This window comes from Metopolophium dirhodum, chromosome 1 (genome assembly GCF_019925205.1).
Source record: "Metopolophium dirhodum isolate CAU chromosome 1, ASM1992520v1, whole genome shotgun sequence".
NCBI classification, from domain to species: Eukaryota; Metazoa; Arthropoda; class Insecta; order Hemiptera; family Aphididae; genus Metopolophium; species Metopolophium dirhodum.
In genome coordinates, this window is record NC_083560.1 from 112,455,127 (window position 1) to 112,480,567 (window position 25,441).

At 28.2% G+C, this 25,441-nt stretch overlaps 1 protein-coding gene across 4 annotated transcripts in view; it reads left to right on the top strand.

The window, feature by feature from the left end:
• Positions 1–2,594: 2,594 nt before the first annotated feature.
• LOC132933848 (uncharacterized) overlaps positions 2,595–25,441 on the top strand; it is a 29,104-nt gene continuing 6,257 nt past the window's right edge. For 2 of the 4 annotated variants that reach the window (XM_061000120.1, XM_061000121.1), the window contains exons 1-8: positions 2,599–3,360; positions 6,087–6,196; positions 6,267–6,461; positions 9,635–9,808; positions 12,236–12,678; positions 12,751–12,916; positions 13,052–13,129; positions 13,214–13,475. In XM_061000120.1, the coding sequence (XP_060856103.1) occupies positions 2,847–3,360; positions 6,087–6,196; positions 6,267–6,461; positions 9,635–9,808; positions 12,236–12,678; positions 12,751–12,916; positions 13,052–13,129; positions 13,214–13,475 (1,942 nt within the window). In that variant the 5' untranslated portion in view covers positions 2,599–2,846. Of the gene's footprint in view, positions 3,361–6,086; positions 6,197–6,266; positions 6,462–9,634; positions 9,809–12,235; positions 12,679–12,750; positions 12,917–13,051; positions 13,130–13,213; positions 13,670–25,441 lie in introns of those variants that run through there. The other 2 variants (XM_061000118.1, XM_061000119.1) reach the window with 2 other exon arrangements.

Sequence of the window (25,441 nt, forward strand, 5' to 3'; positions counted from 1 at the left end):
GAGCAAATTAAATTTATTTTGGTATATATTTTTTGTATTATTTCGGTACTAATTGTTGTACCTACTTAAGAAAAAATACTAATACAAATGCTCAGAAAAATGTTAGCTTATCTGAAGAAAACCTCCATTCCCCAGGAAAAAAAATCAAAAATGGTACCTAAATCTAGTGAATAATTAATTTCCTATCATATATTTAGTATTCGTATACAATTTATTGAAATTATATTTGTAATAATTTAATATCATTAAATATTTAAGGATATTTTGTTAAATACCTACTTCTACCAATTCAAAGTGAAAATTCTTTAACTAGTTACCAACGTAAAATAAATAATAGTAAATGTTTTGGTTAATTTGTGTAGTATAAAAGTGATAACTATGTATTTAAACATACAAATTCAAATACAAATATAAACAGTACATATTATAAAAATCTAAATAGCACCTGTTATTTAAAATATTAATTTTATGAAATAAAATAATTGTTGTATTTTATGTATTCATATATTCTTTAAGAAAATTATACATATTTTATTGACGGTAGTCAGTAAGTAATTATTACCCTACTAATTATAGTGCATATTCATAATATATACCAAAAACCAATAGATACAATATGACAATATGTGTTTAAGCTTTTAGGGTTAAAATAGTTTTGTTGAGCTTATGTACTTGTAATATTAAATATAGAATAAAAGAAAACATTTTTGGGGAGGTGTGATGGGCTAAGCCCTCCCAAAAGTCTATCCAACCTAGAAACTTATTGCAACCTAACAATTTAGACCAATTTACGCCACTGACTAATCCTAATGTAATCCATGATTCCTGTATAATATAAGCTATAACAGACTATTGTACAGTTAAGTATTTTATTAAAAAAAAAAAATATATAAATGTAGGTACCTAGCCCAAATGTTAAGAATTTCCAATAAGAAGCATTCATAGTCAAAAAAAATAGTTGGCCATTTTTTTCCCATAGATAGTTCCCATGCATTTATTAAAAAACAGACATTTTTAGTAGTGGCGTAACCAGAAACTTTGTGGCCTTTAGGGTTATAATAGAGACAGAAGCCTTTTTTAACACAGAAATTAAATTATAATAAAAATATGAATTAGTAATTAGTAATTCTAGGAGCACAATAGTAATAAAAATTATATAAGTGTATATTTATTATTTTATTATTTATAAATTTATAGAGCAATTACAATTTCATGACTTTATACGAATTCCGATCTCGACGTACCTCCAAGGTTGACGCCTAGTCCTAATGGACTGTTAGTGGTAAAAGAATTTTCGGTGTTTTTCAAAAAATTTGAAAAACCAGTAGAATTTCAGTTATGAAAATCGCCTCTCTTTTTAATAATACAGAGTGTTTCAAAAGTCTTCATCCGATTACGAACTGATATAATTCGGCAACGGTTAATCGCAAGTTAGCGACCCAAGTATTAATGCTTGACTGATTAATAAAATTAACCAATTTTAAGATTATATTTTACTTTATTTCACCCTTATATCTTCATTTTAAATAAATATATTTTTTTGAAATCGGATGAAGACTTTTGATACACTGTATAATAGGTACCGAGCGTTACGCAAAAACAATAACGCTCGATGGCGTGTTCACTGGCTAAGCGAAAACAACTGAACGCCGTATAAGATGTTTTCACATCCAAAAATTCTGAAATACTATGGTAAAATCGTTGTGAAAATCAAACTACTTTTACACCTAAACCATGGGCGGCTGCTTACTCGTGGGGTCTACGACGTCACTCGGCTATTCAACTCTCATTATCTCGTTGTCTAAGTTTTTTAACTTCGGATTTTTACCGAATTTTTAACAGGTTTTCATTATTTGGACAACATAAATAAATAATACACCAATAAACTTTATCAGTGCAATTAAAAAATTTAACTTTTTTGATTTAATTTATCACTAATTATAGGTCACTATGAGTTATGAGTCTTCTTATATATGCCACTCAGATATATTCTATACTACAGAGTAGTTGTAGTACAGATATCTGTGATAGGTCATGATCGGCGAAAATGTATAATATTATAGTCCAATTTATTATTGAGCCAGTTTTTGCGGAGATACTGAGGGCAAATGGCTTACAAAAAATCGTTTTGGAGATAATTTTATATAATATTATCTACATCGTAGTTTATTTACATTTACTAAAATGTTTGTGCTTATCACAGACCGACTTTTTCAACGGTTTCTGGTACCCTTGATAATATAATATTTTCGTTTTGGTAATGAACCGGATTGTTGTACATCTACAACCGTGGTAAGTAGTTAGAGAACGGTTTGCTTTCAGTTTCGTTAAATCGACGTCACTATTAAAGATATTATACAGGTAACATATCGCCCTATAATTAACGGCTTTTAGATTTACAAAGTGACCGCATAAAACGGCTGAAAAAACTAACTACTAGCGCTTAATGTCAACATTCAACAATATGTGTCGACATTTAGAACTAATTTTACACGTTTTTATCTATAATCAGTTCATTGCGACGCTGCCGCTTGGAGCGATACTGGTTTATTTTTGCTAATAATTTCATGCACACCTTATCAGATGCCGATGGACAACCAGTATATTATCTTTAACCGTGTTTACTGTTTACTTCTTTAGCGTTGACGCGCCGGGAGCCAACGTGATTGGTCATTCTTCACATAATAGTATAATACATACTACTTCAGTGTTCACAAACAGTTCGTATATTATTATAAATCTTTGACTGGAATTCGGATTAAAAATAATGAGTTAATTTACCTAACGTTACATAACTTAATAAATAGTATTATTTAGCTAATACCTAACAGTGTACAACTACTACTATGTCGCGGAAAAATACGTCGCAACGAGTCAGTGGCCGTAAAAAAAGGAAACCACACCATGACGATTCGGATGAAATATCATTGACCCGTCATCTAGATTTGTTTGCGAAGTCTTGTTTGGAAAACAAAACACCAAATGAAGGTTACAGAGATCTATTTGGTGAGCTTATACCGCCTGATGTTGTCAGTAATGAAGAGGCTAAAAACAAATCGATTAAGAAAACGCAAAAAAAAAAGAAACAACCACGTGAAGATGATATCGTAACGAAACCTAAAAGAGTGTTTATTGTTACCCCAAAGTTCATGAAATGTATGATGGAGGCACAAAAAGAATTGTATTCCTTGATGGGTGTTAGCACGAGTTCAAGTAAGGTATCAGTTGTATCAACTGACAGCCTTAACGTCAGTGGAGTACAACACCTACAAGACAATCCTCAAATAAGTAAAAGTAATGAATCCAAAATAAATTCAAAGAATAATGATAATGAAAAGAAGAATCAACATCTTCTTGAAGGTAAATTAAAATGTTTCATTTATATTAAGTATTTTATTTATTCATAGAACTTATACAAATAGATGGAGCATATTTTGCTGACGGGTATAGGTGGTGCGGTGACGGCATATTGTGTTATAGTGATGTATTATTATAATAAGTCAATATAATGAAAACGTTGAAATCAGAAACTAGATAAGTTAGGTACCAGCACAGAATTTATTAAAATATTCATGAAACATGATAGGTAGGTATAATATGATAATTATGTAATTATACTGTTTTTGTTTTTAACTATGCATAATCTGGTGGGGTCTATTCACATGTACAGAGGTGTGGAACAACATAATCAGTGTTACCCACGTTCATCGTGGGAACTACCTTCATGCTCCATATATCATTATAAAGTCTGTATGTACATATTTATTATGAAAAAAAATCCTCGTCAAATTAATTTCTTACAGTTAAATTATATTTCGATGCATGGTAGGATTGTGAATGTCCATAATTGCTGAATGTTGACCAAAATTATTGGTGAGTTTTGACCAGTGGCAAGGCTCGAGCCTTTAGGTCGGGGAGACGTTGAATAAATAAAATAAAATAAAAATATGAATGGTGAGAGGGGTCTCATAACGCAAGAACTTTCAAATTCTCTAAGCACACCGCCCAGAATACCGAGATATTGTCTCAAATTTATTTTCGTACTGTATTTAGGTGTTTACTGGAATGACTCATTATGCCACACACTGACCACTCACATTTACGGCTCGCAACTACCTAATCTATTCTAAAGATTCTTTAAACTATAATGGTTTAAGGGTATAACTAAAAAAAAAAAATGATTTATAGTATTGAATTGTTGAAAAGCTGTTATTTTATCATGCAATTCAACTGAATTAATATTAGAAGTTAAGCTATTGTCTGATACAAGTGCAAGTTGGACATCTTTTCATAGTCAAAGTTCATCTGTATTTTGTATTTTAGAAATGTTTTAAAGCAATGAAAACAAGTTTGCATGTTCAGAAAGTTGTACATAGTATAGTATATAGTATATATTATATTCAGAATTAGAAAGGTACTGGATGGTGACCAGTTTTCGTCGGTGGCAGTCAGATGCATCTTCCACCAACACTGGCATGCGAGGCACAGCTTTGGAACGAAGCCACGCTCATGCGCAAAATTTGGCCATCTATCTTATTCTGAATAGAGTATAGCTGTCTAAAATTGCATTGAAAATTTAACTTTGTAGTTTTGGTTTGAATCAATAATAGAATCATCACGATAACATACCTGTGTTTTTATAATACTAATTCAGGTTTTTTTTTAAAAAGTGGTAGAATTTTAAACTCTTATCAGTTATTTACAAGGCTTTTTTTTTTAACTCATGAAGTTAAGTTATTTTAAAATAATAAAGTTAAGCTAAATTAAAAGTAACTTATATTTTTTTCGTTAACTCGTTAAGTTAAATGTTTACTTTGAAAAAAAAGTTACTTAACTTAGTTTAATGTTAACATTTTCTAATTTTCAAAAATAAAAAATTCTAGACTCCTAATATGGTTTATTAGATAGTTTTTCTATACGCTCAAGAAAATTACTGGTGAAATTTAAAATAATTCATCAAAGTAAAAACTTCATTCAAAAATTTGCATTATTCTTCGAACAAAAATGAACGTAATTTAGATAATCTTGAATAAAATTAACTTGAAGTTAATACGTTAATCTTAAAAAAAATAACATTAAGTTAAAAGTTAATTTGAAAAAAAGTAAAGAGTTAATTAACTTAATTTCGAGCTTAATTTTAACATTTTAACTCGTTAATTCTGAGCCTTGGTTTTTTAGTTATAATACAGTTGGGTCTTGATAGCTAGAATTTTAAGGGGAATGAAAATACTTTTGAGTTATCGAGACTCAAATTTAATTAATAAAACCTTATCAATTGAGAACAGTAGGTCAGATTTGGCTCAGTTTTTTTAAGATGTTCGTAATTACCAGGAGAATGTTTTTACAAAAGAAAATTTTAGGAAAATCCAACAGAATAGTAGGAAATCTGGATGTAAAAAATACAACAGTGGTGCAACAGTGTATTATTTATTGGTTAATCGGGTATGTTTGTTGATTTGTATTATTATTTTTTGTCAATATATATAAATATATATAAATGAATGTTTGTGTGTAGATTAGACCTCTGGGAAGAAGACAAGGTAATTTAAAAATGTTTAAATTTGGTTTTTTTTATTAATCTGATATTAGTACGGTTAGGTTAAGTTAGGATTTTGTATATTAATATTGATTATATTAATCCACCATAGGTGGAATACGACAAACTTGATATTACTTTGATACTTTAGAGTTAAATCCTACACTTACGTACAAACAGTATGAGGTCTGCGATCTACCACAAGTAGATTGCCTACCTGTTAATATACTGCTGCGAATCAGAATTTTTATTCCGGGCGACGGAAAAATTAAGATACATTTTGTACATCATACACCGAATATTAAAAGACAAATTGAACAAAGTTTGAGTCGTATAAAGATGGTACATTTAACGGGCAACAAAGTGTGTGGGATTAGCTGCTATATCATATAAATTATACTAAATAGGTAACCTAGTGGTTTTTTTTTTAAAAGTACGAATTTTTATTTTATTTTTAATGTTTTTAAAGTTTTTTAACATATTAGGTACTTTTTATATTTATTTCTTATGCTTAAAAACAATTTTAATTTTTAATTTTTTTATGATTTAGGATTTTTTGTTTTTGTTGATTATAAAATCGACAATGAACGCTCTGCTTCTAGCATTAAGGAACGTCTCATTAGTATGGGTGCTAAAGTCGAAAAAACATTCAATCGAAAAGTAAATATTACCTATGATAAATTATTCATTCTTAAACAATTGTTTTTAATTTGTCTTAATTTTGTTTTAGGTTACGCATGTTATGTTCTGTGATGGCTATCGTAGTACATATAATAAAGCAGTTGAACGTAACATCCCACTGCTTTCAGCAAGGTGGATGGAATATAGCTATTCAGCTAATAAGATGCTGGATCTAGCTGACTATCCGCCTGTAGGTATGGAAAAATACACAAAACCACCGCCACCAAGGAATATTATTATTCCAGTAAGTAATTTTCAATGTTTAATTTATGTACCTAGTTAATTTTCAATATCACTACAATTTTATCAACATTTTTAGTAATGCAAAATAAACATTGTATGCTGAAAAAATATTGTAAAGATGTTAGGTATAATTGTATATATAAATTAGGGCAGTTTGATTATAAATTTTTTTTTTTGATTGATTGATTATGATTATGTACTTACCTACAATTAATTAAAAAAAAAAATGGTTGAAAACTTGATTACTCAATTAATGAATTAGCTTATGGTCGTTTCACATGGACGCTCGTGTTTTTAGTTACATTGGTTAAATTGATACAAGTCCTTATGAATTGCGCCTTATATTTTAAAAATTATTTGATTTTTGTGAGCTACCCCACAAGGTATAGTAACCTATAAAGAATGGATTTACACAAAATCCAGTTTGATGGTTGTATCGTTGAAACTCATTGTTTATACCTTAATAGACTGTTTACAAAACTATAGATTGTACTATTATAATATTCAGCAGATCTTACATTGATCCTAGTTTAATATCCAGGATAGTTTTTGTAAGTATATATAATTAATTTTACATTAAGGTAATAATAAACTATATTGTACATTTAAATGTCATGTGCACAGTTTAATGCATTTTACATAATATATAATGTTAGGTGCCATTGGTTTTTTACTTGATGGAATTATTAATTTTTTTGACTTCTATTTATCTCACTATTGACTTGTTTATCTGAGTAGCATGAATTCCCATGCTGTTTTCTTTAAATTAATTTTCACTTGTTTCTACATTGTTTATGATTTTGTTAAATCTTGTCATATTCTTGTCACATCTTGTCGTAAAATATCACTTATAAAAGCATTACATAATTTTTATAATTTAATAGGTTTTAAAATCAGACATATTTTTTGTTAGCCATTGCTACCTAGTGATTATTCTTCTGTCTGCAGTATTATACCAATTAGATAAGGTGTATACTATATACTAGATGTAGGTACAAGCTGAACATTTTTTTTTTAATCCGGACATGTCCGGTTAAAATATTTTATGAGTAACCCAGCCTGAAAATCAGTTTTTTTTAATGGTCTCAACCGGAGCATTGAATGCATTTATTTTACAGTATATATATTTTTTGTATATACGAAAAGTAGTAGAAATTCATTAGATTTTCAACATTGAGGATTGTTTCTAATAGTAAATTGTATCGAGTTGGTACTTTTGAGAAGTTAAAATCAGAAATATTCAATACTTTTTTATAATAAGTTTGTAACAAAATTGATTTTGTGTTGAAAATTCATAAAAATGTTTCTTTTTATTTCTAAATTGAAAAATAAGTATGAAATTACTCATGTTTTTCTACCTTCAACAACAAAAGAAAAGAAAGTTTAATGGAACCAGAAAAGTTTACCATAGAACAAATGTCTTATTTTGTTGTAATTCAAAAATGAATGGCCATAAAAGTACCGTAGATACTTGAAAATGTCATCAAATGTTAAGATATATTAGCATTTTTTAGACACTTATAATTTAAAAATATTTTTACTCTTTTTGCGGGCTATATTATAGACATTTAAAATTTTTTATATTTTTTTTTTAAATATATATACAAAAATATTGGCTGGGTTAAAAAATTAAAAAGTTAAATACATCATACTTAATAAATGGTTATAATAGCAGTTTAAAAATATTAAAAATATATACACAGTATTTAAAGTTAAAAATTTGACAACATTTATTAAGATCACTAAATTTAGAACTTAAATACTTAGAGACATCAAGTTACAGAAAAATCAATGATAACTTAATTTTTATATTCAAACTGTGGGGAGCTTTTATTATCTAGGGTTAACTTTAAGGTTCCGAGTGCTAACTTTTATCAGTTTTCTCCATTCCATGTCCCAATGTGTGCAACTAACTATTTATATAAAAAATCTGTCTTGCGAATGACGAATTAAACTATTTTTAAATCAATTTTTTTGTGTTGTTATCTTCATAATTTTCTTATATTGTTTTGATTACTTTAAGTATATACATGTTATGTTTTTAAATATAATTTTCATAAGGCCCCGTTCTGTGTAAATAAATAAATAATAGCATAAAATATACTTGGTAACATAGACTGACAGATAGTCTTCGCTCAGAATCGTTTTACAATGGTTTTATATAATTAAAATTAAACACATCCATTACAAAAATACCAAAAATGTTAGTAGTTTTCAAAAGTGTTGTAACCAGGTTTTGACAAATGCAATTAAGTGTAACTCAAAAACTAATGACCGTAGCTTTTTTAAATTTTCACCAAATGTGAAGCTTCCAATTATCATTAAAATGTAATATTAAAGTTGTACCCATATGACCGTTTTTTTGTAGTCAGTCTACATTAAATTATTGTTCATATTTAGTTTTACTATTTTTGATTAAATTTATTGAAATATTTGTAAGATGTGGTAATGAATCATCAACATCTGTTACTGAAATTTTATTAAATACTAGCTGAATTATCCGGCTTTTCCCGGAAAAATTTTGACTGTTCAATCGTTTTCAAACAAAAATTTCCAACGTAAATCTCAAAATCCCTGTTTGAGCTCCTCCCCGGATTGTACCTCTAATTTACCTCTAAAAGACCCTGTCCTTTGTTGGATTAATTCCTAAAGGATATTTCTTATTCCAAATGCCTAATATCTTTTTAGACATGTCATAATTGGCAGGGGTCTCGCACTCAAATGTTGTGATAATGTTCTAAACAAAACTCTTACTTAAAGTTCAATGTCTTAAAAAGAAAAATACAGCTATTGTGGTCAATACTCAATTGTGTCAATTTAAATTATAAATTACGTCAACAACATTTTTGATCCTGACCTGAACATTTTTGATATCCTGACTAACTCAGATAACAACGAAAATAAAATCGAGTGTATATGATGGCACATGGAATATGAATTGGTTTAATCGATTCTATGACACAATCGACCATATGAAATGACAGTTAATCAGAGAATATTTTAATTAGTCAAAATAATCAAACAGCCCTACTTCAAATAATTTGTATTTAATTCATACCTACCATATATATTTGAAATATTTTCTTTTGTTAATTGTGAAGTCAAGGGCCCCACATAAACTTGTTAGTGGGACCTATTATCTTTTGGAAAATAAATAAATATATTGTTTTTCAGAAACGCTCAAAATATAAAAAAAAAGTACCAGATAATGTCAAACGTGAAATTCTATTTAAATCACACTGTGATAAACTTATGAGACAATTTAACCGCAGGATGAAGAGTTGTAGTAAGAAAAAAAAAAAAGGTCCTATCATTGAAACCCCTCAAAAAAATACTGCGCTCGAACAAGTAAGTCTATCAACATCATTACAACAACTTACTAATGTATGTTATATTAATTTGTACAACCTATTAGATTTACCCACAATGTTGCACTATTTTATATTCCAAAGACGTCTCAAATGAAGCCACAGCTCATTCAGTATATTACTATCGTCGATTATTATAATATGTATAATATTATGAGCACAATTTTTATTGAATTTGAAAATGTATTATCTAAAATTAAAATTAAATTGTATGTATTAATTACACCATAAAGTTCTTGCTTATAACTAGAGAAATGGTATTTATACAAAATGAGTGATGATAAACAAGTATTTTGTGTTTTGACTTAAAGGGATAGAGCACTTTAATCCCCCACTCCTATATTTATATAGTTCATATGTTGTTCACTACTATTTATTATCACTTATTATTTTTATTCATAAACAAGTTTTTAACTATTTATTATTTCTGACTTGGCTAGTTGTTAATTTACTCCAATTTTCTCTATTTAAAATACTAATAAGTTGTGTAGAAATAGCAAATAAAAAATTATTTGCATTAGCTGTTAATACATAAAACAAATATCTTATTCTATAACAATAAATTAATAAATAACAAATAAAATAAACTACTTTCTTTGTGTTTTGGTTAGGTAAATTTTTTTTTAAGTTGCTCAATAAAAATATCTATCAGATTATTTTTAAAATTTCCATAGAGAAAAATTATTATATTAGTTAAACAACCCATTTTTGTGGGTATCACGTATAATAATAATAAGAATAATAATGATAATAATATCAATAATTCAAACACATTTTAAAACATAAAAAATTCACAAAACTATAACAAATGGGTTCATAATATTAATAAATGACGCAATATTACATACATTATTGATGAGCGCTACAGGCAATAATGCAACATGCGTAATTAAATATATTGACATCAACACAGTGCCATGAACCACTGTGCCTTACTTTTCTATACATTTTTACAGTGATAGAAAAGTTATTTTTAAAAATGAGCCAGTTAAAGTTCAAGACATTAAATATCAACTAGTTTAAAAAATTCAAGTTCATTTTAAAAACTAACTAGTTCAAGTTCATCCAATTTGAATTTGGTTAGGTTAGGTTAATTAGTGCCGCACCTATTAAAATTTAATGGCTGCTAGGTTTGTGGCGGTCAGGGGCGGTCATTTTTTGTGTCACAAACTATAGTTAATAATATGAAATTTAAATGTGAAAATAGAAATAACTATGGGTAAATAACTTATTCAGCCATGGAAATAATCAATAAGCTGATGATTTAATTAAATTACTTGGTCTTTTTTCGTTGAGATGTATATGTATTTATAATATTAGCTGTGCATAATAGTATTTATGTATGGTTTGTCTATGTTTTTGTGTTATCTATAGGAAACTTTCGCCATAATAAAGAGTAATATATTTTAATATGTTGTTAATTAACTCGACCAACGACTATAAATACGAGATAGAATGAACAAATTATTGATTACGCAACCGACAACTGTAGATCAAATAATTTTATTTGTACTCAAAGTTTTTTTCTTTAGTAATAAAAAGTCTTCAAGAAATTTAAAGTTTCTTGACTATGTCTACCAATGTATTATTATTATTATATAAATTAAACTTATTAAATGTTATAAATATAACTATGGTCAATGAAAATTAATTTCTCAATGAACGAACCAAAAATGTTCATGATCATAATAAATAAGAACTTAATTCACGTTCAAGTTCATTTCTGGAAAATTGAATTCATTCATATCAAGTCCACACAATATGTACACGTTAGATTCCATCACAGAATTTCTATGATGGGGAGAGGGGTTGAATTACATTGATTACATACACGCCACCTGCAGATTGCTAGTTCAAGTGTGCAACTATAACTAAGTTAGCAAATTAACTAAATAGCATAAGCTTTAAAAATGTATGGCTATTTTTTAGAGCATATTTGTATGGTTATAAGGGCATTTAAATACAGACCCACTGATTTTCTTAGTTTTTACCAAAATAATAATAAATACGTTGAAAGGAAACAAGTTTATCTTTATTTTAAAATATGAACCTGTTTAAAATTTATATTATAACACTTTATAGATAATGCATACTTAAGTGGACATCAATAAAGCCTAATATATTTTATTTAATCATTAAATTATTATAAACCATTCAGAAAGAATAAAAATTGATTTATTATTATTTCGGGGACTAATTTTCTTAGTTAAGTGATTTTTTCCCAATGCCATGAAAAATGTCATATGGTAATATGGTTTACTAACAAATTGTTTTGTATATTTGTTATAACTTACATTGTTGTTACCTAACACTAGAATAGTGAAATTTATCCCAATAGTATGTATTATTCTAAAAAAAACTGTTTTATGTTATACTTGTTTTAATATTTTATTGTTTTTATTTTCAGCATAAGTTTTACAATTCAATTGATGTTGTTCAAATATTATCAACTCAATTACGTAAAGAGTTAAACAGTGATGTTATTCCTGAACCAGATGAACAAGTTGATGGATCAGATGTACCAATGTCAATTAGAATAATAAGAAAACATCTCACACCTGATGTAAAGGAGAAGACAATTTCTAAAGAAGTCCACAGTGAAATATCTAAAATTGAAGATCGACTAAATTTAAATTTTGAAGCTAGAAAAAAATTTCGTAAGCTATTATTTCCTTGTGATAAGGATTTAAATAACATTGAAGTCGGTGATTTTCCAACTCAAACCAAAGACAGTGATTCTAGAATAATGTCCCTAAATTCTATGAATTCTATGATCCAGACTCCAACATTATCTTTAGCAGATAATGACATAGTGTTACAATCAATCGCCTATACAGGGATGATAAAAAGGTAAAATTAAAAATAAAATACATTTATTTAAAAAATAATAATAATGTATTATAACATTTTTTGTTTTAACAGTGAAGCAAAAATTTTAAAGGCATCTATACAAAACTTAGGAAAATTTATTTTTCATACTAAAGTGAAACCTACAACCACTTATTTAATTACCAAATCACAATTTAATCAATCATTAGATATTGTATTTGCAATGGCTTATGGCTGTATCATTGTCTCTGAAGATTGGGTAAGACTAATTTAATAACTTGCAATTTTATAACACTATTGTTTTATTTATTTTGTTCAAAATATCGGTGACATTATATTTTTATATTTTGTGTAAAACATAATTGAAAAAATGTAATATTATTTTATTGTTAAGGTACACAAATCATTCTCAATTGGAAAATGGCTATCTCATCAACAGTATTTGATTTCAGATTTGTCTGAACCTGTCAAAGTAAAAATTCTTAATTCTCTTGTATTTTATTTATTTATAGATGTTCAAATAAATATTTATAAAAATGTTTTTTTTATTTTTAAGGATTTTCAAATACGTCGTAATACAATATTTGGTTCAGCGTTGAAATTTAATATATTTGATAACGCTGGTAGGATATACATATCAGATAGCTGTGAATCACCAGCCAAACTCTTAAGACGATTGGTGCATGCTTGTGGTGGCCATTGTACAAGTACTGAATCTATTGCAAATGTAGTGGTTGGTTATACACTACAAATGAACAATAATATTCATGAAAAATGGATTTTAGACTGCATAACCCAAGGGAAATTGCTAAATAAATGTCAGTATAACTTAGTTAATTCTAATGAATAATGATAATGTGATCTAAAATAATTTTCTTGTAAACCTATGTGTACGCATAAAATGATTTCCTTTAAACAATTTTTAGTGTAAACTAATTTTTTTTCTTTCTATATTACATTAAAACATATAATATAAATATAACAAATATACCAATATATTAATATAATTATATTATAAAATGTGCTTATTAATTTAGTATAGACACTGTTTTCGCTTTGAATCATTTTTCATGTTATGCAATGATTTATCATTGAATTTAAATTTAACTTATACCTTACACTGACTCCCTACTTGAGGGAACTGCAGCCGGTTTTGTCAAAAATCAACACTAATGAAGATTTGACCAATCTAAACATTAATTTTGTTTGTTATAATGTTTTTCAACATATTTAAATTCTGTATCATAAAATAAACCTTGAGAGGGCTCCAATCAATGAAAAAAAAAGTGACTTAGACCAATAAGCTAGACAAAACTGGAAGAATTTGGTTTGATTTTAATTTTGAAAACCGATGATGATTGATCAACAAGTTTACTAGGGAATTATCGAGGCGATTTTGAATATTCCAATTATTGTTAGTGTCATAATGAATAATATAAATACAAAAATATCATAATTTTATTCTTGGATATAATAGCTGAAAAAAAAAATATTCAAAATCGCATCGATCATTCCCTAGTAAACTTTTTGATCGATCATAATCAGTTTTAAAAATTAAAATCAAACCAAATTCTTCCAGTTTTGTCTAGCTTATTGGTCTAAAAGTCACTTTTTTTTCATCGGCTGCAACCCCTTAATGACAAGTTATAGGTATACACAAGGCCGTATCTGAGGGGGGGGGGGGTCCAGGGGGTCTGGACCCCCTCAACATTTTTTCAATACCTTATTTTTAACCAAATATCATAACCTAAATTCAATAAACTTACAATATACATGTTTTGGACCCCCCCCTTTTTTATCAGAAAACATCAGTAAATTTATTTTAACATAAAAAGATCACAAAATGATACAAATTATAAATCAATTGTGTTTATAATTTATTTTCTGATGATTCTTTATAAAATTGAATACCGATTAAAAAAAAAAAATAATAATAATAATACTAAAGAATGGAACGAATAAAATAATTCTTTAAGTATATTAGGAAATATGAAAGTCCGAAATTAAAGAGTTGTATATTGACTGGAATGATATCGGACAATATTTTAACAAGATTTCTTACATATTAACTTTAGACGAAACAATTTTTACTACCAAAACAATTTTTCATATTCAATTAGTAAAAATACCAAAATGTTTAAAACGAACTAAACTAATAAATTTATCAGAAAATATAAAAACAAAAAATAATATTATTCAGATTAAGAACGATGATAATTTATGTTGTCCGATAGCTATCATTATCTACTCAGACAAATAATATTTTAGGACACGAATTAGACGAACATTAAATTAAACAATTGAAAATGGGTAGAAATATTCAAAAAGAGTTAGCTATGGAATTATGTAAAAATTTACCAGAATATAACGAAGATGGATTTACATTGATAGATAAGTGATTCATTTATGTAACTCTTGCACCTCTAACCTCTTACATTTTCAAATGATTTATTATTTTCTATATCAACATCTTTAACTTAGTTCAAAATAAGTGGGTTATACAACATCACCCACCTTTTTATTTAAGGTGGACCACTAAACATGGCCCACCTCATTCAAATGATTTTTAAAATCATGATCTAATTTATAGTAATGAAAGTTGTAACTCCTCTTCATAAATACTCCCATCAATGTCTTTATTTGATTTAATAACTTTAATTATTGTAAATATTTCTTTAGTCTAATCGGTTTTTAGTTTTTTTCTATACACATTTGCGAATGAAGATAATCTAACTATATCATTAATTTCAAATTTAGGTTTAGAATTTGTAATATCGTAATTTCAAATATTTGTAAGCAATTAATTTTCATTATTTTTATTCATTTCAGATAGTTTAATTTTAATTGTTCTGTGTTTAGTATTATCATAAGTTTTAATTATTTTAGGTAATTCTTCAAACCATGATTTACTTTGATAAATAATTTTTTTTATTTATCACCCAAAGATCGATTATATCTTTCTAAATATTAAATATTGAATAAATATTTTGGTGAATTATATACAAAAACAAGTTTGGGTTATCACTCCCAGTGGAGAGGCCCCGGTCTTAGTCTAATAATTTATACAAGGCATCAAGGGTAGGCAACCAAATAAACGCTTTCGACAACGACCGTATGACGGCACCTACTTTCAATATATAGATAATTCATTACACAGCCTCACGATGTAAGTTGGTGGGTAAACAGAGACGCGACAACGAACAGCATGGAATTGACACTTACCGAAACGCGAATATGCTAAATATCAAGGCTGGGCTTAACGAGTTAAAAATTAAAATTAAGTTAAAACGTTAAGTGAATTTTAATTAAGTTAATTAACTCGTTACTTTTTTTTTCAAATTAACTTTTAACTTAATAAGTTACTTTTTTCAAGATTAACGTGTTAACTTCAAGTTAATTTTATTTCAAAAGTATCTAAATTAAGTTAATTTTTGTCTGAAGAATAATGCAAATTTTTGAATGGGTTTTTGCTTTGATGTATCATTTTAGACTTCCCCAGTTATTTTCTTGAGCGTAAAGAAAAACTATCTAATAATCCATATTATGTGTCTGGAATTTTTTATTTTTGTAAATTAGCAACTTTTAACTTTAAACTAAGTTAAGTTAGTTTTTTTTTCAAAGTTAACTCTTAACTTAACGAGTTAACGAAAAAAAATACGAGTAACTTTTAACTTAACTTAACTATATTATTTTAAAATAACTTAACTTAACGAGTTAAAAAAAATCGTTAACTTGCCCAGCCTTGCTAAATATTAACCATGTATGTTCAATTATAAACTATTTCGCTCTAAATAAGCTATGATTAAAAGGAAGTAGGTGGACAAATCTATAAGAACAAAATAATATCTAATAATTCTAGTTGTTATCTTGGGATCGTTCATGCATATATCGTGGACCTCCTCCTATAAAAGATGATGGCAACCCAACTAATGTACCAAGTTGATCAACTTCAACATCTTGTCTTCCAACGGCTTCTTTTAAATTAATATATTAATCTGCTCTAAGCTTTTTTTTATGTTTTCTGATGAAATTTAATTTTTCCGTCTATTTTTGCGTATATATCTACCAAATATTGGTTGAAAATGGTCCATAACGAAGCAAATGATTATCTAGTTCAGAACTGAGTAGTTCTTTTCTAATCATAATTCTGTATGCATAAAAATCAGAAGCAGACACAGTTTTATCCTTAAGAGGAAATTTTTTATTTGCATTCTTCTGAGTATTATTCTGTGAAACAACTTTCGAGTATCCATCTTCTGCATAACAAAACAATAGAGGCTATTGAAGAGCGTCATAGGACCTGTTTAATTCACTTATCCGTTGTAGTCGATTATCGTGGCTTTGAATGATAATATCTCTATTTTCAAATTCCTTTCTAACTTTTACTAAAGGTACTTCATTAGCCGTCGCTGCATTGTAACAGCCTTCACATCCATTAGCAGGTTTTCTATCTGCGTTAATCACCACCTTAAATTTGGTAAAATGTTAACTTGCATTCTCTACTGTGGTTTTAAATTCTCGAATATACTTATTTTCGATATGCAGCATATTTTTGTAGCTGTTTGACTAATGCTCGTTTTACTTCTGGATAAAGAGAAAATCTAAGTTGAACTTCTTTTTCATTTTCGCCAACAATATATATTTGTAAAAATGTTGGGTTTTCTTGAGTGTTTTGAATCAAAATGCCATACAAATGGTAGACTTGGCCTTGAATTTTAAAAAATGGCATAAAACTTTCTTCAACAACATGTTTAGTACCAAACGATGTCATTTGAAAACAACCATTATACTTCCTTGTACGATTAATGAAGTGATCGTGAACATGATGGTCAACGTCAAGTAAACTGCGTAACGGTTCTGGTAGCTGTAGCAAGGTATTGAGTTTTATTCTACCTATATTGCAGGTATTGCAGCACATGCCAGGTGTCTCGCCTTTCCATTTAATAGTGCCAATGTAATTTTTATAACAATTGTGGAATCATATGCAAGACCAGTTAATTTAATAATTTTCCATTTTCGCAGTTAATTTTCAAACCAAAAAATGGTTTTCTCGGCTTTTTTTTTAAGCTTCCTTGACTTGGCTGTTTCGAGGTCTATCTGTACATCTAGCCCAGCAACCTTCTCACTTTTATTAATTAAATTGTCTGTGACACTAACATTATTAGAAATAGACAAGTCGCCCTCTTAAGTAACAATTACATTTTCTGTAACATTAAGAATATTAAAAATAGATAAATAAACATCATCAAAATTCCCACTATTAATATTTCCATCTTTTTACTGGTATCTACACCAAATTTAGCATAAAGATTATTATTATAATAAATTTCAAATACATATGGGAAAATATGGCCAGCTGCAAACAATTTGCGGTAACCACCGTTAGACAGTAGAATTGCTCATATCATGAACTTAATCTTCAGCAGTGGAAAAGTTTCACCATATAAATTGTAAGACATATTAACAAAGGTATTCCAACTATCAGAGATATATGCAACAATTGTATTTCAGATCTCTTGGCATCTTTCTTGAGTGTTATACAAATGAAAGGAAACTGAACGGAAAAGGCAGGCACCATCACCGATAATTGGTACAACTATTTGAGATGTCAACATTCCATTCACAGAATTTTCTTCAATAGATGACATTTTTTATAAATAAATATGAAAATAACTGAACAAAAAACAATATCCTATGCCTATATTATATGGCCAATGACAACCTCTAATCAATAATAATAATAATTTAATAATATAAATAAATAAATATAAAATAATAATAATAATTAAGATTAGATATTGCGTTATAGATGGCGCTACTGTTGTATACTTACAACCACATAATTTCCCCTTTAGGGGTTAAATTTCCAAAAATCCTTTCTTAAAGCACGGTGAAATTATAATATTAATCCATCCTGAAAAATTAAACCAGATCCCCCTGTAGTTTGGGCTCTATGTTGATCCCTCAGGAGGATAAATTCCTTTATATATATAGAATTATAGATAATATACAGAATTATATCATTTCTAGACAAAAAACTCATTCTTCTCTAATAAACGATTTGGGTTTCTAAAGGGAATATCTACAAGCGATACCCACTGTTTCCTTAATAAATGATCCATGAACATCTTGATCATAGGCGCATCTAGACCTCTAAAACAGGGGGTGCTAAATATGTGAATGCACCACAGAGCCATGGTTTCGCCCCCCACACCCCCTACACATGACCCTGCAATGCTCGATAACTCAAAATTTTAAAACGTATATTAACGCACTTCACATAAATAAAAGAAAATAAATTTATAATACTTTTTTTTTTGCTAAAATTTCAATAACATAATTACATTTTAATTTCATAATTTTGTTAGTAAATAACTAATTTATATATAATATATTTTAAATTAGCATAATTTTTCTAGGTTTCATACAATATTTATTTAAAATAGTTTCAGTGTTAAGCTAATTTAATAAATTTTTTTCAATATTCAGCAAAGATAAATTGGTAAACCTTGGCTGAAGCATACTTGATCTTAGCCAGTTTTTTATCCGCCGCATTGTCAAAAAACTTCGCTCACAAGTAGCAGAGCTTACCAGAATTGTGATTGCAATTTAAAAAGGAATCTTTTTTACTTTATCTTTCAAATCTTCTAGTGTAAAGTTTGGTGGTAGGCAATTATTAACAACCATCATCTCAGCTTTTAATACTTCAATCTTTACATATAAAATATCCTATACAATTATAAATAAGTGTTTAGTAATGATTAAAATTTACTTTAGAATTTATATTAACCTTACCTTATAATGATTGATGAACTCTAGGCTCCCAATGCTCCCATCATAGTTTAAACTCATAAAGTTATCAACTGAACAAGCCATTGATAAGTTTTTCTCTGAAAATCTGTACTTAAGATTTGCAATCACAGTATCAATTATTGGAAAATATACAGTTATTTTCCAAAAATCGCTTACTGATGAGAAATTTTGTTCAACTTCTTCATCTGCAGTTACAGTTTGTAGGTGATAATTCAAATATGTAGGCTGAGTTCTTTTATGTTTTGATCCTAAATCAATTATATTTTTACATAAATTAGAAGCATTTAAATATATGAAAACAAAAAAATTACTAATTATTTACAAATTATAACTATAACTAATAACTATACCTAATTGATTAATTTGTAAAGTTATATTAAACTCTTCAGTCATCAATTCAATTTTTTTCCAAAATTTATAAAACTCATCTTCACATCTTAATTGTTCAAAAGATTTTATAACTCCATTAATGGTTTCTTTTGCTTTTCCTAAAATAGCGGATTTTGACTGCAGTGTAGTACTAAGCATGTTAATTATACAAAGAACGTCTTTCAATAATGTTACCCCAATCAAAAAGCAATTTTAAATATGAATTAACAATAATATTATATTTATCAACACATGAATTTATAGAATTATTTAATTAATCGTAATTAATTCACCTATAGCCTCAACTGCATCTTTATCATTTTGTTCCTCAACTTCATTTATTAAAAACTTCAATATTGCAGGGTAATTTTTAATCATTGCATCACAATTTTTGAATCGGCATACCCATCGTGTGTCACATATTCTAAGTACATTGTCTTTTCTTAACTCTAATTTAGACTGTATTGAAATTAGCTTAGAACAGTTCGATGGTCGTGAAAAATGAACATACAGTATCTCCAGTGTGTTAAATACATTTCGGGCACACTAAAATAATTTAAATTTGTTATAATTAGTATTTATTAAAAATTGAACATTTTAACATTCTATACCTTAACTCCTTTACACATATCTACTACAACTAAATTAAGCCTGTGTGCCATACAATGTGTGTAAATTGCATATGGATATTTTTCTTTTATTTTGGTCTGTTCACCTCCAAGACAACCCGACATCACACTAGCACCATCATATGATTGTGCTACTATATGCAATGATTTCATACTAATATTCAAATTTTCAAAACATTGATAAATTGCAGCAACAATACTATTGGCGTCTTGTCCACTGGAAACATCAACAAACTGTAAAAACCTTTCATGAGATTCAAGACCGACTGCATACCGAATATACACAGATAACTGCTCTTGTTTATGGCTTCTATAAAGTTAAAAATATAGTACCAATTACAACAAAAATAACTACTAACATACGAAACACAACTAAAATATTTATTATGATACTGATTGTTTAGATGAGTAAATTAAAAACTATTGTACCTGGCTTCATCCACCATTAAAGCAAAATGTCCAGTCTTAACAATATTGTCAATAATTGTCTGTCTAACAAGATCTGCACAGATTCCTATAATTTCTTCCTGTACTTTCCAACTTGTTTGACTAATTTTTTTATTATAAAAATTTTCAAAATCTGGTATAAATTTTGAAAACACAATATTGCATAATTCTTTAAAATTACCTAAGACAATATACATAGTTAATTGATATCAATCACACAGAACAAATCATTATTTTTTAATTTTTTATACAATTTTACCTTGATTTAAAGAATCACATTTTTCATCATGCCCCCTGTATGAAATACCTTGCTTGGCTAAATACAATACAATTTCAATTAAGTAAGACATATATTTTCTATTTTTTGCCACTTCTTCTTTATGGAAAGATGATATTTGGGTTATTACAGATCCTGTTTCTTTTGTTTTTTTATATGAATTCATTTTTTCTACATTTGTCAGATGGTTTTTAGAAAAGAAATGACCATTTACTTTTGTACCAAACTGAAAAAAATTATATTAAATATTTAAAATAGACCAAGCTAATATTAATAATGATAGTTGCATTGGTAAATTATTTATAATATTACTTTTTGTCAATTATCAAATCCGGAATGAGTCCATAAATCCTGGGTGCAGTTTCCTGTACTAAAAATCCGACATACATAACAAAATGCAGCATTTCGCTCAATGCTATATTCTAACCACTCAAAGTCATTAAACCATTGGCCACGAAATGATCTTAATTGTTTTCCAAATTGACTTTTTTTATATGACTAAATAGCACATAAATATATGTTTAGAATTTAGTGTTTCGACTTAGTTAGGTTAAAATTTAATCGATACTTACTGCTAGAACTGGACGACGAGGACCAGTACTTAGAGTCAGGGGCGGATCTTGGATATTTTGATAGGGGGGGGGCACATATAAATTATATAATGATTCTTTGATGATATAATTAATAATACATACTCTTATTTTTAAACAAAATTGGTAATAATAATAATAATGATAATAATAATGTTGATTACATAATATCACATACCATATAATAATAATTTATACATATATGTAGTCATTAATAAGTAAATAAGTAAAAATATTTTTATAGGTTCTCATATTGCCTCATAGGTCGAATTGAAGTTTTCGTTTATGTTTTTTAGCAAACACATCTAGTACTTCTCCTGGTTTTACTTGAATATCTTTATTTATATGCAACATTGCTAAGCCGTTAAGTCTTTCCTGGCTCATTGTCGATCGTAGGTAAGTTTTAATTCTTTTTAAAGAACTAAATGACCTTTCAGCACTTGCTGTTGTTATAGGTATCACACTAAGAATTGTTAAAAGACATTTAATGTTAGGAAACATAGATGCATATTTAAAAGCTTCCATTGAAGAATCAGCCTTTTCTGGTTTATTTTTCCAAAATTGTTTCCATAAATTTAACTCACCGCGTAGTGCTTCAATACTATGAGGTAAATCTGCTTCATATGTCTTGGCCGCATTCAATATTTTATCGTCTGAAGTTTCATAAGTAAAATAATATTTAGGAATAATTAATTTTAAATTAGTAATAACTGAATCATTATTTTCATTAAAACGTGAATTTAGTTCTGACATAAGATAATCCAAATAAGGTAGAAAATAGTTAACGTGGTAGAATTCAGATAAATCAGTTGATTCGGGCTGAGCGTTTGCACGATGACATTGTTTTTTTGTTACTCTTGGAATCCTTATATCAACGTCCATTTTTACTGCAATTATTCTTGTTTCTTCAAAAATGTTTTTAAATTCCGTTTTTGAATTTTCTCTTATTGTAGTTAATAAATTTTTAACATTGTTGATCATTTCTATCGATTGTGTATAGTCAATATTAATACTCTGTAACAGCATTGAAAGTGGAAGTGTTATGGCTAAAAATTTCGTTAATATTTTTAAGGAAATCAAAAATTCAAATTTACAAATAGCTGCAGGTAGAGATTGTGCATTGCTTCCTGTATGGTTGCTAAGGCTTAATTCGTCTAATGTAACTATTATAGCTGGTAATATTTCCAAAAAATGTAAAATTCCATCATGTCTTTCGACCCAACGTGTTTCACACAACTTTTTAGCTTTTACTGCTTTTTGATGTGGAAAAAGTTCTGTAATTTTTTCACTCAAAAGTTGAGTTCTTAAAGCAGATTCCCTTAAGAAGTTATAAATATTTGTTATTATTCCGACTGTGTTGCGAATTGAAGGTACAGTGCTTGCTTTACTGAGCACTAAATTTAATCTGTGGTTGGCACAGTGAGTATAAAATGCAAGAGGCTGTAAACTTGCAATTCGAGATTGTACTCCTTTAAACGCACCACTCATATTCGCGGCACCATCATATCCTTGTCCTCGAAGCAGAGCAAGATCTAAATTTTTTTCTTTTAATATTTGTATAATGGTGTCAGCTAAATATTCACCAGTTACATGTTCAACCTTTGTGAATCCAAGAAAATGTTCCCGTATTGAGCATGTGTCCGAATCAAAATACCGAACACAAAATGAAAATTGTTCAGAAATACTTACGTCAGTCGTCTCATCAGCTAAAATACTATACAATTTTGAAATATGAACTTTTTGAATTATTTTATCACTTATAACATTTCCGCAGCAATCAATTAAATCATTTTGCGTCGTCTTACTAATATAGGTAGTATTTTTTGTTGCAGATTTGAAATGCTCTTTTAGAATTTGATCTCCAGCATTAATACGAAATTCTAATAAAGCCTTAAAATTTCCTTTTTGATTTTTGATATCGTCATCAACAAAATTTATAGAACCATCATCTCTATGACCGCGTAAGGATATATTTTGTAGGCCACAAAATAGTATGGTTTCAATAATAGGGAAATTTTTGCCTATTTTGTTCAACTTTACGTGTCATAGCAGTGTCTAATGTTGTTTCTATATTTTGTATTTTTCCATTCATAACACTTATGAAATTATCAGATTTAAAAACACAATTCTTATGGTAGTCATTATTTTGATGGGCCTTAAAATTTTCTTTTGCTTTTTTGTAAAGAGATAATGGTATTGTAACTAATTTTCCTAGTTTTACACGACTACGACCTCCCTCATCGCTTCCAAATAAAACACATATTCTACAAAAAGCTCCTCCGAGTTTTTGGCTATAAGACAACCAGGGATACTCATTTATCCAGTGAAGTTTAAAGGAACGATTTTTATCTCCTTGAGAAATTAGAGGAAAAATAAAATGTTCATGTGGAATCCACGGATCACGTAGAATATCATAAAGTTCGTCGTCTTTTATTTTATTAAATTCAAAACCTACATAGTTGCCAATATCTCTTGTATTTGAAATTTCAGTAGCAGTGGAATGAATTGAGTTGGATTGATCGTCTTCATTTTGGGGCATAATTTCATTTTCAGACTTTTTGTGTACAATATTATCATCTAATTTTGTTTTTTAAAAAACGTTAATATATTTGTATTCTGACGTTTCTTCTCCATGATTTGGATTTATACGTATTATAAGTTTTAATCCCAAATAAAAATAAATCTAAAAAATACAAATAAAGTTCTATTAAAGAATGTATGAAAGAAAATTACAATTTGGTTAAGCTATTTTTAAATTAATAACTCGATAGTTTTCTATAGGTATGATTAACGATTAGCAGCCGACAATGACGAGCGTACACGCAGTTAATTTTAAAAAATAGAAATAAACTTCCCAATATATTAGTATATTTTACCGTATGGACGACGCTGCCTGTCGTCCAAAACTTGAATACATATAAGATGTATAAGCGTCAATAGACAATAAATATAAACATATAATGAAATTAAAAATATAAACTTACATTTAGCGTTGAAGCGTAGCCCTTCGTCTGTAGCAATTTCACAATTACACTATTATTTTATAAAAATTATAGTGTTATAACTTATAACAGTGCTGTGTGCTTGTGTGCAGTACGGCCAGTACGAAATTAAATTGTAAGTACCTATACCACGTCGTTGTCGCGGCGTCGCAGCGGTGTCGCGCGTTAAGATAACGCAAGACGTGTGCTCCGGGCCTAATGGTTATAAATAGAGATCGATAAGATACTAAGCTGTAACTCCTTTTATCAGTCTAAATGTACCTAATTAATGATTTTACTAGTAGGTAAAAGGTAGTATTATTTTTATTTACAACTGTATTTTTATTTATATGATACTCGTAGTAACATAAAAAAAAATGTTGATAGAAAATTGACAGGGGGGGGGGCACGTGCCCCTGTGCCCCTCCCCTGGATCCGCCACTGCTTAGAGTTCCCAAATCATTAACACCTATGTCATTTTTTGACGTACCCGACGAACAAAACACACTTGGGTTATCCAAGTTTACATTTGTATGTTTTTTAAATAAACTGAACATTTTAAAGTATCTTAATAAATATTAACAACCAACAAGTAAATCGTAAATTTCTTAACGCAATATCACAACAGATACTCGAATAAGTACTTCATGTATTCAAAGTTGGCGGTCAACAAGACTT